The sequence below is a fragment of the Astatotilapia calliptera genome, chromosome 23, assembly GCF_900246225.1.
Source record: "Astatotilapia calliptera chromosome 23, fAstCal1.2, whole genome shotgun sequence".
Lineage (NCBI taxonomy): Eukaryota > Metazoa > Chordata > Actinopteri > Cichliformes > Cichlidae > Astatotilapia > Astatotilapia calliptera.
The window spans coordinates 753,711-767,598 of record NC_039323.1 but is presented as its reverse complement, the minus strand read 5'-3'; the positions used below and the strand labels follow the sequence as shown (position 1 = coordinate 767,598).

At 47.7% G+C, this 13,888-nt stretch overlaps 1 protein-coding gene across 2 annotated transcripts in view; it reads left to right on the top strand.

Moving 5' to 3' along the window:
• fbn2b (fibrillin 2b) overlaps window positions 1-13,888 on the top strand; it is a 65,095-nt gene that overhangs the window by 44,776 nt on the left and 6,431 nt on the right. For both annotated transcript variants that reach the window (XM_026157845.1, XM_026157846.1), the window contains 39 exons: window positions 94-231; window positions 359-409; window positions 515-640; window positions 723-950; window positions 1,025-1,150; window positions 1,245-1,373; window positions 1,493-1,618; window positions 1,735-1,860; window positions 2,531-2,653; window positions 2,730-2,855; window positions 3,109-3,234; window positions 3,497-3,619; window positions 4,369-4,491; window positions 4,573-4,698; window positions 4,779-4,901; window positions 4,992-5,114; window positions 5,262-5,423; window positions 5,509-5,577; window positions 5,660-5,785; window positions 7,149-7,274; window positions 7,372-7,521; window positions 7,603-7,674; window positions 7,765-7,890; window positions 8,259-8,384; window positions 8,904-9,029; window positions 9,361-9,477; window positions 9,857-9,985; window positions 10,858-10,977; window positions 11,071-11,193; window positions 11,287-11,439; window positions 11,530-11,595; window positions 11,685-11,810; window positions 11,974-12,093; window positions 12,183-12,305; window positions 12,495-12,626; window positions 12,712-12,837; window positions 12,921-13,127; window positions 13,332-13,457; window positions 13,531-13,653. In XM_026157845.1, the coding sequence (XP_026013630.1) occupies window positions 94-231; window positions 359-409; window positions 515-640; window positions 723-950; window positions 1,025-1,150; window positions 1,245-1,373; window positions 1,493-1,618; window positions 1,735-1,860; window positions 2,531-2,653; window positions 2,730-2,855; window positions 3,109-3,234; window positions 3,497-3,619; window positions 4,369-4,491; window positions 4,573-4,698; window positions 4,779-4,901; window positions 4,992-5,114; window positions 5,262-5,423; window positions 5,509-5,577; window positions 5,660-5,785; window positions 7,149-7,274; window positions 7,372-7,521; window positions 7,603-7,674; window positions 7,765-7,890; window positions 8,259-8,384; window positions 8,904-9,029; window positions 9,361-9,477; window positions 9,857-9,985; window positions 10,858-10,977; window positions 11,071-11,193; window positions 11,287-11,439; window positions 11,530-11,595; window positions 11,685-11,810; window positions 11,974-12,093; window positions 12,183-12,305; window positions 12,495-12,626; window positions 12,712-12,837; window positions 12,921-13,127; window positions 13,332-13,457; window positions 13,531-13,653 (4,917 nt within the window). The remainder of the gene's footprint in view (window positions 1-93; window positions 232-358; window positions 410-514; window positions 641-722; window positions 951-1,024; window positions 1,151-1,244; window positions 1,374-1,492; window positions 1,619-1,734; window positions 1,861-2,530; window positions 2,654-2,729; window positions 2,856-3,108; window positions 3,235-3,496; window positions 3,620-4,368; window positions 4,492-4,572; window positions 4,699-4,778; window positions 4,902-4,991; window positions 5,115-5,261; window positions 5,424-5,508; window positions 5,578-5,659; window positions 5,786-7,148; window positions 7,275-7,371; window positions 7,522-7,602; window positions 7,675-7,764; window positions 7,891-8,258; window positions 8,385-8,903; window positions 9,030-9,360; window positions 9,478-9,856; window positions 9,986-10,857; window positions 10,978-11,070; window positions 11,194-11,286; window positions 11,440-11,529; window positions 11,596-11,684; window positions 11,811-11,973; window positions 12,094-12,182; window positions 12,306-12,494; window positions 12,627-12,711; window positions 12,838-12,920; window positions 13,128-13,331; window positions 13,458-13,530; window positions 13,654-13,888) is intronic.

The window sequence follows — 13,888 nt, the reverse complement described above, 5'->3', positions numbered from 1 at the left end:
GAATCTGTCTCCTAAATCTCCGTGTGCTTTTAGAGCAAAGCTGTCACTGCGACAGCGATACTTTCCTCACGCTGTTGTTCTTTGGCTCTACAGATAGCATGAAGAGTACCTGCTGGCTTACGATTCAGGACAACCGCTGTGAAGTCAACATCAACGGAGCCACGCTGAAGTCTGAGTGCTGCTCCACGCTGGGAGCTGCATGGGGCAGCCCGTGTGAACCCTGCGAGATCGGTCCGTAGACTCGTAGATGTGTTAATTACAGCTACATACGTGTGGCAGTTTATTAAATCAAATATAAACCAAACTATTGCTTCATAGAAATACTTTACATCACATCTTGATTTCTCGTGGTTCTCAGACACCGCTTGTTCCCGGGGATTTGCTCGCATGAAGGGCCTCGTCTGTGAAGGTGAGAACATCTGATGTCTAACTGAGAACTGACCTGGAATCATTACTTCCTGTAACGTGTGCCTGAGGATTGCTTCAAAATATTGTTTTGATTCTCCAAATGCAGACATTAACGAGTGCGAGGTGTTCCCCGGAGTATGCAAAAATGGCCGCTGTGTGAACACCCAGGGCTCGTTCCGCTGCGAGTGCGCCGAAGGTCTCACCTTGGACAGCTCTGGGCGCACCTGCGTGGGTAAGAGGACTGCCGTGAAATCAGACACCATCCTTTCTTCCAGAGTTCTGGGACAGATGACTTTCATTTTCAATTTTTCTAGACATGCGCAGTGAGCAGTGCTACCTGAAGTGGCACGAGGATGAGTGTGGCGAGCCGGTGCCTGGGAGATACCGTCTGGACATGTGCTGCTGCTCAGTGGGTGCTGCCTGGGGTGTCGACTGTGAGGAGTGTCCCACACAGGGCTCACCTGAGTACAGAGCCATCTGTCCCCGAGGACATGGCTTTGCCAACAGAGGAGACATCCTGACGGGCAGACCCTTCTACAAAGGTCACTCTCCGCTTCCTGAATATGCACAGCTTCCATACGTTCTTTTGCTTCACGTTCTCTGTGTTTGTTTTCAGATGTGAACGAGTGTAAGGTTTTCCGTGGTCTGTGCACCTACGGCACCTGCAGAAATACCATCGGCAGCTTCCGGTGTCGGTGCAACAACGGATTCGCTCTCACCTCCGACGAGAGGAACTGCACAGGTGTGAACGACGGGCGCAGGCCGCAGCTAAGCGCAACGTCACCGTCTCCTGTAACGAGCACGCAGCGAGCACTCGTTCTGTGTTTGTGTTTCAGATATCGACGAGTGCCGAATCTCTCCCGACCTGTGCGGTCACGGTACATGCGTCAACACGCCCGGCAGCTTTGAGTGCGAATGCTTTGAGGGCTATGAGAGTGGCTTCATGATGATGAAGAACTGCATGGGTACGGATGAACCACGCTCAGAGAGTTTTGAGACGCTACACTGAAAGTGACGTCAGTCCAGCCGATATTTAGCTTTTCCCTTTGACTTCCTCTGTGTCCTGCTGTCTTTTGCCTCACAGACGTCGATGAGTGTGAGAGAAACCCACTGCTTTGTCAAGGAGGAACCTGCCTGAACACAGAAGGGAGCTACGAGTGTGAATGTCCCCCTGGACACGCACTCAGCACAGATGGATCGGCCTGCGAAGGTGCGGCATGCGTCACGCTGCCAGTGCATTCATTCATCCTCCTAAGACGTCTTTAATAATTAACCAAAAACAGTTTCGTATCATTTTAAAGTCTCTGCACCTTGTTGTTGGTTCAGATGTGAATGAGTGCCAGCTGAGCGACAACTTGTGCAAGAATGGCCAGTGCGTCAACATGATGGGAACTTACCAGTGCTCCTGTGACACCGGTTACCAGGCCACACCGGACCGACAGGGCTGCGTCGGTGAGTAGAGCTAAAGTCATACTAGAGGGCGTGTGAAAGCGAGGCAGCAGCAACAGCAAAGATGATGGGAGCTCAGAAGGCGGAGCAGGTCATCTACTGATCAGGAGGTTGGAGGTCGTTCCCCGGCTGATCCTCCAGTCTGTACACCAGAGAAGAAGAAGTTGTATGAAGTGCTGCGAGTCTTCAGCTAGAGTAGAAAAGTTCACAAAAGAACCAGACTGTTTAAGGCTGTGCAGAGAAATAACCGAGACAAGCTTTAATGATTATCACGCAGGACAGAAACATGAGTGGGGGCGCAAAGGGAGACTGACACCGTTTATACAAAGAGTAACGAGGCAACAGGTGGGAACACAGCTGCAGACAACAAACCAAACAAGACAGGAAGCGACACTCAGCTCACGACACACTTACCAAAATAAAACAGGAAGAGAGACACGACTGAACAGGAGGACTTCCACAAAGATGAGACTGCAGGAAGAGAATGGGAATGCTAAAGGGAACGAAGAGAACTAGAACTGGAGGAACCAAAGCCCCACATCAGAAGATAACAGAACTGAAAACATAAAATAAAACTATGACAGAACATGAACTTTAATCACTTAGAAACCCAAACGCCCGAATAACACAGACGATGCGTGTTTTCATTCATAGCTGCGACCTCTCATTGCAGATATCGATGAGTGCACCATCATGAACGGAGGCTGCGAGACCCACTGCACCAACTCAGAGGGCAGCTACGAGTGCAGCTGCAGCGAGGGATATGCACTTATGCCTGACCTCAGGACCTGTGCAGGTAAAGAGACAGCATGAAGGAGAAATGTTACTGCGTCGCTGCGTGTGGAGACTGAACGGTCTGCCTGTGCTGTCAGATATCGATGAGTGTGAGGAGACTCCAGACATCTGCGACGGAGGCCAGTGCAGCAACATCCCTGGAGACTATCGCTGCTTGTGTTTCGATGGGTTCATGGCCTCCATGGATATGAGGACCTGTATCGGTAGGCCTATAATTTGAGTGTGAAGCCAACGCTGGCGTCTTGATCTGTAAATCCGTTTCCCTCTTTTGTGATTTTGTGTCTTTTTCGTCTGCCGCCTTCATTTATTCATTCAGTCTCTGACGTGTTTATAAATATAGATGAGCTTTCTGTGGCTGCCCAGCATCTGTGGGACTTCCACTGTCACTCTCATTTTGTGTCACTCTAATCTCCACGGTGAGAACATTCATGTATAATCTTCATCTCTCCATCTCAGATGTGAACGAGTGCGATCTGAACCCAAACATCTGTCTCCATGGTGACTGTGAGAACACCAAAGGCTCCTTCATCTGCCACTGTCAGATGGGATACTTTGTCAAAAAGGGATCGACGGGCTGCACAGGTACATCAGAGGCCGAGCTGAGCGGCCTGAGCTTCTGTCGGGACTCTCTGAGTCAGCTCGTTCATGCATACAAGAGTTCCCGATCCAGAGTTCAGAAATTATTCATTCAAAGTGAAGACCTGGTCAGAGTTGTCCTTTCCTTAAATAAAGGAGAATTTCACCCGAGTAAACCAACATTATTAGTGCTGCCTGCTTCTTCTTCGTACCGGGCTAGAAAACAAACTGCCTGTTCTTTGCTTAACTGAACTCTGAATATTTCCAGATGTTGACGAGTGTGAAATCGGATCCCATAACTGTGACATGCACGCCGCCTGCGTCAACCTTCCCGGAAGCTTCAAATGCCGCTGCCGAGACGGCTGGGTGGGAGATGGCATCAAATGCGTGGGTGAGTGGGTATTACTGTGTAGTTTATGTGGAGGCATCAGGTTCGAAAGAGCATAGAAGGAATTAGAGGTGGGAATCACCAAACATCCCACGATACGATATTATCACAATACTTAACGCACGATACGATATTATTGCAATTTTTTAAAATATTTTGCGATATTCAGATTCTGTCCATAAAGGTAAACTTCATCAATATTAATTTTATCTAATATCAAAGTCTCACACTCAGTCTTTCTCTCATCTCAGTTTTATTGTTGACAAACTGAACGGTTTGTATTACAGTCTAGTCCAACTGAATGCAACCATCTGGTACAATTACAGCTATTCTGAACTATGCAATATGAAAACTATGCAGCCCCTTCAGCAACTGAAGAATTTGAAAGTAAATTAAAACAAAATATAATTTTACATTAAATAAAAAAGTTTTAAACGTAATTAAAATAAAACATGTCTTAAATTAAAATAAGTAAACTGTCATGTTTATTTCTGCCAAAAAACAGTTAAACACATTTGACAGTGTCAGGATTGTTGCTCAGAAAAAGGATCAACATGCTCTGAAGTCAGAGCACAAACTTTTTCTGTAACAAAATATCGATTTGTGCCGTCCCTGCATCGATACATTATTAGCAAACAAAATATCACGATGCTACACAGTATCGATTTTTTCCCCACCCCTAGAAGGAATACAATTACCTCGTTAAATCCAGAATATGCTGACGTGAAGCTTTCCACTTCTGTCTCCTGCAGATGAAGACGAATGTGCTGCAGAGGACCACAACTGCAATCCCAACGCAGACTGCGTCAACACGCCGGGATCCTACAGGTGCACCTGCAAAGAGGGCTTCAACGGAGATGGCTTTTCATGCTCCGGTAAGACTGTCGGAGCTGTCCCGATTAAAGCCAGCGACTGCGTGTCCAGCGCACAGTAAGTTTTTAACATATCTCTCGCAGACATGGACGAGTGTGCAGACAATGTGAACCTGTGTGAGAACGGCCAGTGTCTGAACGCCCCGGGAGGCTATCGCTGCGAGTGTGAGATGGGCTTCACTCCTACAGAAGATAGCAAGGCCTGCCAAGGTGCTGCTCACTTTACTCGTTTTCCTTCCAAACAGGTGGTGTCCAAAAGACAAAAACCCAAACTTGTGTCCTCCCCACAGACATCGATGAGTGTAACTTCCAGAACATCTGCGTGTTTGGAACGTGCCAGAACCTTCCAGGGATGTTCCGCTGCGTGTGTGACGATGGCTACGAACTGGACCGCAGTGGAGGAAACTGCACTGGTTTGTGCTTCTGTCTCAGCTCATTAATGGTTTCTTTCATCTGCTTTTTCCATTTATATGAACAAGTTTTCTGATTGCATGTCAACGCAGACATCAACGAGTGTGCGGACCCTGTTAACTGCATCAATGGACTCTGCGTGAACACACCAGGAAGCTACCTGTGCAACTGTCCACCTGACTTTGAGCTAAACCCCACAGGAGTGGGCTGCGTGGGTGAGTCACACTGAGAAATGCAGTTTGTTCTGTGCCGGGATGGGTCACACAGCATAATGAAGTTTAATGTGTTTAACATATCTGTGCGCCGCCCAAAATGTTGCTCGTTTCATTCTTGGACTCGCTGCCGTTCGGTGTCTTTTTCAGACACCCGTGTTGGGAACTGCTTCCTGGATGTCCTCGCCCGCGGCGATGGAGGAATCTCCTGCAGCGCAGAGATCGGAGTGGGTGTGACCCGAGCTTCCTGCTGTTGCTCAGAGGGGGTCGCCTGGGGAAACCCCTGTGAACTGTGCCCCCTGCTCAACTCCAGTATGCACAGACCCACTCGCTTCATTTATTTACAGTGTTTATTTCCAAATGCAAACCTGCATGTGTGTCTCTGTCTCGTCTGCAGCCGACTATAAGACTCTGTGTCCGGGAGGAGAAGGGTTCAGACCCAACCCCATCACGGTCATCCTGGAGGGTAAAACGTTGTTTTCTGTCCTGTGTTTAAAGACAACACGTTGGTGTCACTGATGGATGTAACAAAGCGAATTCTTTTCCAGATATTGACGAGTGCCAGGAGCTTCCAGGCCTCTGCCAGGGTGGAAACTGTGTCAACACATTTGGCAGTTTCCAGTGTGAGTGTCCACCAGGGTACTACCTCAATGAAGAGACTCGCATCTGTGAAGGTGAGAGCTGAAATCACAGTTACACTGAAAATCCTGCCCCTCGTTATAGACACTTCCTGTCAGAGCTACACCAGGGTGTACGTCTGCTTAACCAAGGAAACATGCACAGATACACTCAGCTACTCTGAAAACAAACCAATGAGAAACTGCAGTTGAAGAATTGAAATAAGTGAACAGGTGTGAGGAGAAACCTTAGCAGTTATTTTTAAATATTAGTATTAATCACACTTGATATAAACATATGAGGTAAACATGCAGTCGTCCCCTGAGCCCGGGTCATGTGATGATGGAGCGTGTCCCGTCCCTCCTGTCCTTCTTCTTCGTCGCCTGCTCAGGATGTCTGACAACCATCCTCCTCTTATTAGAGTTCTTTCAGTTGTACGACTGCATCGTTTTTATTTATTGAGTCACTTCCTTTCTTGTTCATCAGATAAACAGTAAAGTCAAGATGTTTTTAATGTGTTTATTTTGTATTCATTTGCTGCCTAAATGCACACGCACACACACACACACACACACACACACACACACACACACACACACACACACACACACACACACACACGCACAACATTCAAGCACAAACACTTACAGTAAGTTGAGTTACACAGTAATTACTCAGTAATCCTGTACACAGCCACTCGTCAGTGTTGTTTCTGTTTCTTTTCACGTCCTTAAAATGAGTCTCACCACTGTGCCTGTACAATATATGTTAATTACAGAGGCCGGTAGTAACTAATTACATTTACTCAGTTACATTTACTGAGTAACTTTTAGGAAAAATTACTTTAGGAGTAGTTTTACTACATTACACTTTTTAATTTTACTCGAGTAATATTATGATGAAGTATCGCGACTCTTACTCGAGTGAATAATAAACACGTTTGAACCAAAAATGCAGGAAACACAAACCTGCAGTTTGTTAGTGTTACTCCGTCTGCTCCGCCTGTTGGAGATGAAGTTACACCATCACTCTGTTCGAACATGTATTTATATAATTACATCTATATTACCTTCTCTAAATATTAGTTTAATAATGATTTGGAAACGTCTTTCTGCTGCTTAGATTTATTCTTTTCAGTCTTTAAAATACCAACATTTGCACTAAACATTAAATCAGATGATCAGTTACTCAGTACTCAAGTAGCCTTTTTTACTAAATACTTTTTTACTCTTACTGGAGTAATGTCTTGGAGGCTGATATTAATTGTGGATTAAATTATGGAGAAAAAGTAACAAAGTAAAATTGTAACGATAATCAAATGTCACATCCAGTCTGAAGTAAGCGTGACTCAGATGTCCAGAGCTGATAACGATCGCCCAGCAGCAGGTCTTTGACACGCTGCTCATGCTTTATTTGCAGATATCGATGAGTGCACGACTCACACTGGGATCTGCGGGCCCGGCACCTGCTACAACACTCTGGGCAACTACACTTGTGTGTGTCCGCCTGAGTACATGCAGGTCAATGGAGGAAACAACTGCATGGGTGGGTGGAGCAGATTCGTCCTCGCTGTTGCTTATTTAATGACATGTCCAACAGTGTCAAACCTTTCCTGATGACTACTTTCCTTCTCGTATGGCAGACATGAGAAAGAGCGTGTGCTACCGCAACTTCAACGACACGTGTGAGAACGAGCTGTCCTTCAACATGACCAAGAAGATGTGCTGCTGTGCCTACAACGTGGGGAAAGCTTGGAACAAGCCGTGTGAAGCCTGTCCAACTCCTGCCACCAGTGAGTTCCAACAAAGTCCTCGAAACACGAGCTACAGCCTGTTTCCCATCGCTGATTCTCACTGGATTTCTTTTTCTCCAGCTGAATACCAGCTGCTGTGTGGTAACCAGGCTCCTGGCTTCATTATTGACATCCATACTGGCAAACCAATTGGTAAGTATTACGACATCAAGAGCCCCACCTGCTATCGTGCATGTTCACTGCTGTGCCTCGTAAATAGACCACGGTGGTGATTTTCTGCAGATATTGACGAGTGCAGGGAGATTCCTGGCATCTGCGCCCATGGAGTGTGCATCAACCAGATTGGGAGCTTCCGATGTGAATGTCCGATGGGCTTCAGCTACAACAACATACTACTGATCTGTGAAGGTAGCACTCAGGCTTTCAGTGACATTTGGTCTGAAATGTCCTCACACCATCCTCAGTGCGACAGGGGAAGACTCTGTGCACACTCGAATTAATACTCTGATAGTTGCTTTTACAGTCACTTCTACCAATATAGTCATTGCTGCCTTTACCAACAAGAGGTGTCTCCTTGTAAAAAAGCACAGTGGCTCTAAGCGGAAGTACCTGCCAGAGCCATCAGTCAGCCAGTCAGCAGCTGTCTGTACTGTATCAGAGCCAAAATGGCGCTGTTGTGTTTCCTGCTGTCCGCGAGCTGACGCCGTGCTCTGACCAGACAGTTACAGAGCCTGTGATTGATGCCCACTGTTTCTCTCCTCCTTCCTCTGGCGTAGATATCGATGAGTGTAACAGCGGGGACAACCTGTGCCAGCGCAACGCCAACTGCATCAACATTCCCGGCAGCTACCGCTGCGAGTGCTCGCAAGGCTTCAAGCTGTCTCCCAGTGGGGCCTGTTTGGGTGAGTCCACACTGTGTGACAGGCTCACAGAGCCATCGTGTAAGGAGTCCAGGGAGACACGAAATGGGTTTAGGTTCATTCAGCTTCTCTATATGTAAAGAAATGTATTTAACCTCCTAGGACCTGCGTCCACATATGTGGACATCACATTTTGGGTTATTTAGACCAAAATACTCAATTTTGCTCTACAATGGCCTGAAATCCACTTACGAGGACATTATGCTGCTACTGTTCTATCAAAATTGTAAATGAATATCCTCATGTGTGGCTCAGATTTTTCTTAAAAACAAAAATAAGGTAAAAAAAAAAAAAATCTGGTAATTCTTTGTTTTTACATTCATCGGGCGCCAATCGGCCCAAATATCAAAGAGACATTTAAAATGCTGCTGTGGAAGAGTTCGGGTCTTAGGAGGTTAAAGATGTCAGCTTAGACTTTGGGAATCTGTCCATGATGATCATAACTAAGCTTTTTATCGGTGTGCTACGTTTAGCTGATTTTCTGTTGTCCCGTCTCCACAGACCGTAACGAGTGCCAGGAGATCCCCAACGTGTGCAGCCACGGCGAGTGTATCGACACGCAGGGCAGTTACCGCTGCATCTGCCACAACGGCTTTAAGGCCACTGCTGACCAAACCATGTGCATGGGTGAGCAAACCACAGAGCGCACACTTTATCTGCTCCAACCACACAGAGTGTGGAAATAGAGAAGAACTAAAGAGGAGGAAACAACAACTATTGTGCAAAAACATTTCATTTAGACTTTCAGTTGCTAGTTTTAGTGTTTTTCATCAGTGTTGTACAGAGGCCCAGTGTCAGAGGGAAGATTAAATCAGGACAGGAGTTACAATAAACATACAATTGTGTACATTTGGGCTTAACGTGCCGCGTCAACAAGCTACTGGGTCTAAGTTCATCAACAGAGTGGTTCACCGTAATATAAATGCACTTTACGTTGATGTTGTTCTGTCTGTTTCAGACATCGACGAGTGTGAACGGCAGCCGTGCGGTAACGGTACCTGTAAAAACACCGTGGGATCCTACAACTGTCTCTGCTTCCCCGGCTTTGAGCTCACTCACAACAACGACTGCATGGGTACGAATCACTGCTGTTCTCCTCCACAAAGGTCAACGGCAGTTTGGGCTTTGTGTGAAAGGTCAACGGCTTCTTGACAAAGCTGTAGTTGTCATATTATTAAAAGCTGCGCCCTGACAATTCAATAAAAACAAGCTGCCCTTTGCTGCGCCGTGACATTTGGACTGACGTGAAGTAAGATTTAGATGTTCGCCCTGTGTTCTTACTGTTCTTTGGTTTCATGGGGAAATTTGTCAAACTGTATTAAACATCTTTGAACTTTTTCCTGAAGGCAGCTTTGTCACAGAGTCTGCATGTTAGGAGGAGAAAATAGGTTTATTCTTTCCAAAATCGGAAGAAATTCAGACGAATCCTAATCTTTGCACCGTTTACCTCACAGATATAGACGAGTGCAGCGCTCTCCAGGGCCAAGTGTGCAGGAATGGACAGTGCATCAACGGACTGGGCTCCTTCCAGTGTCTGTGCCACGAAGGTTATGAGAACACGCCTGATGGGAAGAACTGTGTTGGTGAGTCATCGGCCAAATCCTCAAGAGTAGGAAACCAGGTCGAGGTACGATCAGGACAAAAGTGCCGAGCTGTCACTGGAGAAAGCATCATGCTGTAAGAAATCAGTTTAGACTTGTTGATGCTCACAAAGCAGGATCTAAAAAGTTCTCACAGGGTTTCCAAGTGTCAAGAAAAGTATCGTCAAGACATCCAAAGAGAGTCAGAACGAGGCTGGAAGATAAGGAAGCAAAAGATTTTAAAGACTCTGGAAAGGAAACTAGTGAGAGACGTGTCTAAAGACCCCACAGCAACTACGAGACAATAACTACCACCAAGAAAAGTCGACTTTGCTGAAGCGACACGATGGGCTGAAGTGTGCTGAGGACAACCTGAGGAAAGATTAGGTCCTTTGGTCCGTTGAGACAAACGTTCCTCAACCACAGAGACGATGTTTGAGTTGGGATGGGAGTGCTGTGCTGCAGGGAAGCCTCAGTGGTCAGGTTTTGTCTTACAACCAGACGAGGGTCCAAAGCATCCTGGTGAAGAACTACTTCCAGATGACCAAAGTGAAGAATAACGAGTGGTCTGAACAAAGGTGTGACGTAACTGAAAGTCTGTGGGATGAACTGAAGACCAAGGTCCACGTCTGAGGACCATCAAATGAGGAAGAGCCCGAGAGATTCTCCGAAGAAGAGCGGGCTCTGATCGCTCAGGAGACGAGTGAGCTGTTATCCAGCTAAAAGGCCTGTTAGCATCAGGCTAATCATTTTGACTCTGGTCATTGTTGTAAAATAACATCTGAAATACTAATACTGCTACTGTATGTTTGGAAAAGCTGTGGTGAAAGTCCCTGGCAGCGTGTTTGACACACACCTGTGTCCGGTTTTCACAGATATCAATGAGTGTGTGAGTCTGCCTGGCACCTGCTCTCCGGGAACCTGTCAGAACCTGGACGGATCCTTCAGATGCATCTGTCCTCCTGGCTACGAGGTGCAAAATGACCAGTGCATAGGTAAGACACGCAAAGAGTGCGCGTAAACATCAGGGAGTCAAAGACAGTCAGGCCGTCTGCTCATGCACACGCTCTTTTATGCTCACCTCCAAGATATCGATGAGTGTGTGGATCTCAGCCTCTGCCAGTTCGGGACCTGCACCAACACCCCGGGCAGCTTCCAGTGCTCGTGCCAGCCGGGCTTCGTGCTCTCTGACAACAAACGACGCTGCTACGGTGAGAGAAGCTGTCGAGTACAGTCGAGGCACGTTGATAAACTTGGAGGAGATCTTTGAAAACAAAGCTGACTCTTTATTTCTGCTTTGCCAGATACCAGAGAGAGCTTCTGTTTCACCAAATTCGAGGCAGGCAAGTGCTCGGTCCCCAAAGCCTTCAACACCACCAAGGCCAAGTGCTGTTGCAGCAAGATGCCCGGAGAGGGCTGGGGACTGCCCTGCGAGCTGTGCCCACGAGAAACCGACGGTTTGTGCAACAGAGTCATTATTAAGCTGCTCGAACACACGCAGTAGCATGCTTCAAATATTAAAACCGTCTTTTATGATGTGTCTCCAGCTGCCTTTAACACTCTGTGTCCCTACGGCCACGGAGCCCTGCCTGGACTGGGCGACGCTCGCGAAGGTGAGCGCTGCAACACCGAGCGAAGCGCTTTCATTTGAAGAAGAGTGGCGAGAGGCTTCGATGGGTTAACGCTCTGTCCTTCTCTGTAGATTTGAACGAGTGTCTGGATAACCCGGGCATCTGCCAGAACGGCATCTGCATCAACACAGACGGCTCTTTCCGCTGCGAATGCCCCTTTGGATACAACCTGGATTACACTGGCGTTAACTGCATCGGTGAGACGTGCAGAGTTTGCATTTATTTCACATTAATTCACAAAATCAACGCCGTGTCCGGGTCGTTTTCCGGCCTTGATTTATTCTGGGGTTTAACCTGCCACGGTGCAGCATCAATTTTTGCTCAGTTTGAATTCATCTGTCTGCTCTCTGGCCTCTGCAGACACCGACGAGTGCTCGATAGGAAACCCCTGTGGAAATGGAACCTGCACCAATGTGGTGGGAGGATTCGAGTGTTCGTGCGAGGAGGGCTTTGAACCAGGACCCATGATGACCTGTGAAGGTCAGTCATTCAGCAGCACGAGTCAAACTGACTCATCAGAGGACAGTTAATAAAATAACGGCTCCAACCAACTCTCTCCTTCACTGCAGACATCAACGAGTGCTCCCAGAACCCCCTGCTCTGCGCCTTCCGCTGCGTGAACACGTTTGGCTCCTACGAGTGCATGTGTCCCGCTGGCTACGTGCTGCGAGACGACCAGCGCATGTGCAGAGGTGAGCCCGCCACCGCAGATTCCTTATTAAAAGTGCTGCTTTTACTTTGCAGACAGCTCACCTTCCTGCGTCTCCGTGTTCATGTGTGACGAACACAATCGTGTTTCGTGTGTTTTCTAAACAGTGTAACAGGTTTTTTAGTGCTTCAGCTTTAACCTTGGATGACCCCTCTCTCATTCCTCTGAGCAGACCAGGACGAGTGCTCGGAGGGACTGGACGACTGTGACTCCAAAGGCATGACCTGCAAGAACCTCATCGGCACCTTCATGTGCATCTGCCCGCCTGGCATGCAGCGCCGACCGGACGGAGAGGGATGTATGGGTGAGTGACAGTGACCAACACGGGGGGAGATGGAGTTCTCGCACATGCAGCATTGTGCTCTTCACTCGTCTCTGTACCCCTGCAGACCTGAACGAGTGCCGCACCAAGCCCGGCATCTGCAAGAACGGCCGCTGTGTCAACATAGTGGGAAGCTACCGCTGCGAGTGCAACGACGGCTTTGAGCCGAGCTCCACTGGGACCGAGTGTATCGGTGAGACCGCTGCAGCATAAGAGCCCGCTGAGCACGCAGCGCTGGGGTGAACGGTAACTAAAGTGCTGCTTCTTTCCCTGCAGACAACAGAAAGGGCTTCTGTTTCACAGAGGTGCTGCAGACCATGTGCCAGCAGTCATCAACCAACAGGAACAGCGTGACCAAGTCTGAGTGCTGCTGCAACGCAGGTCGGGGCTGGGGGTCGCAGTGCGAGCTTTGCCCGCTGCCTGGCACCATACAGTACAAGAAGATGTGCCCACTCGGTCCTGGCTACACCACTGATGGCAGAGGTGAGACGCTCAGTGATGAGAAAAGATTTTACTTCTGTTTTTCTGCTTTTAATAATATTTATTTATTATTATCTACAATTCTAACCTGTAAGACTGGAAGAATTAATGTTGGGACACAAAGCGCGCTGACACAGCAGAGCACGAGGCTGATGTTGTGTTTCTCGGCGTGGCTGTCCATCTTCTGTAACCGCTCATCTCTTCCAGACATCAACGAGTGCCAGGTGATGCCGGATCTGTGCCGTAACGGTCAGTGCATCAACACCATCGGATCCTTCCGCTGTCACTGCAACGTGGGATACAAAGCCGACTTCACAGCAACCTCCTGCGTCGGTACGTCTGCGCTCTGCTTTCCCTGAACATGATAAAGAATGTCTGTGTTCTCACTGTGGTCTTACTTTGTCAGATATGGACGAGTGCGCCCTGTCCCCGAAGCCCTGCAACTTCCTGTGTAAGAACACAGAAGGCAGCTACCTGTGCTCCTGCCCCAGAGGATACAGCCTGCAGCCTGATGGGAAGACCTGCAAAGGTACCCACTGCATCTCTCTGTAGCTGTGTCCGAATCACAAGCTGTTTCTGTTGGTCCTGTTTGTAGCTGCTGTCGTCGCTAAGTTCTGTTTATTGAACTAAAGTCGAAGGTTAGAATTCAACGTAACAAACATATTATAAGTATTAGTTTCATGGCTTTGAGGCGTCTGTACCCCCCTGGTGAGCAATGACAGCACTGCATCATTTACAATAAACACAGATGATTACATTTTAAT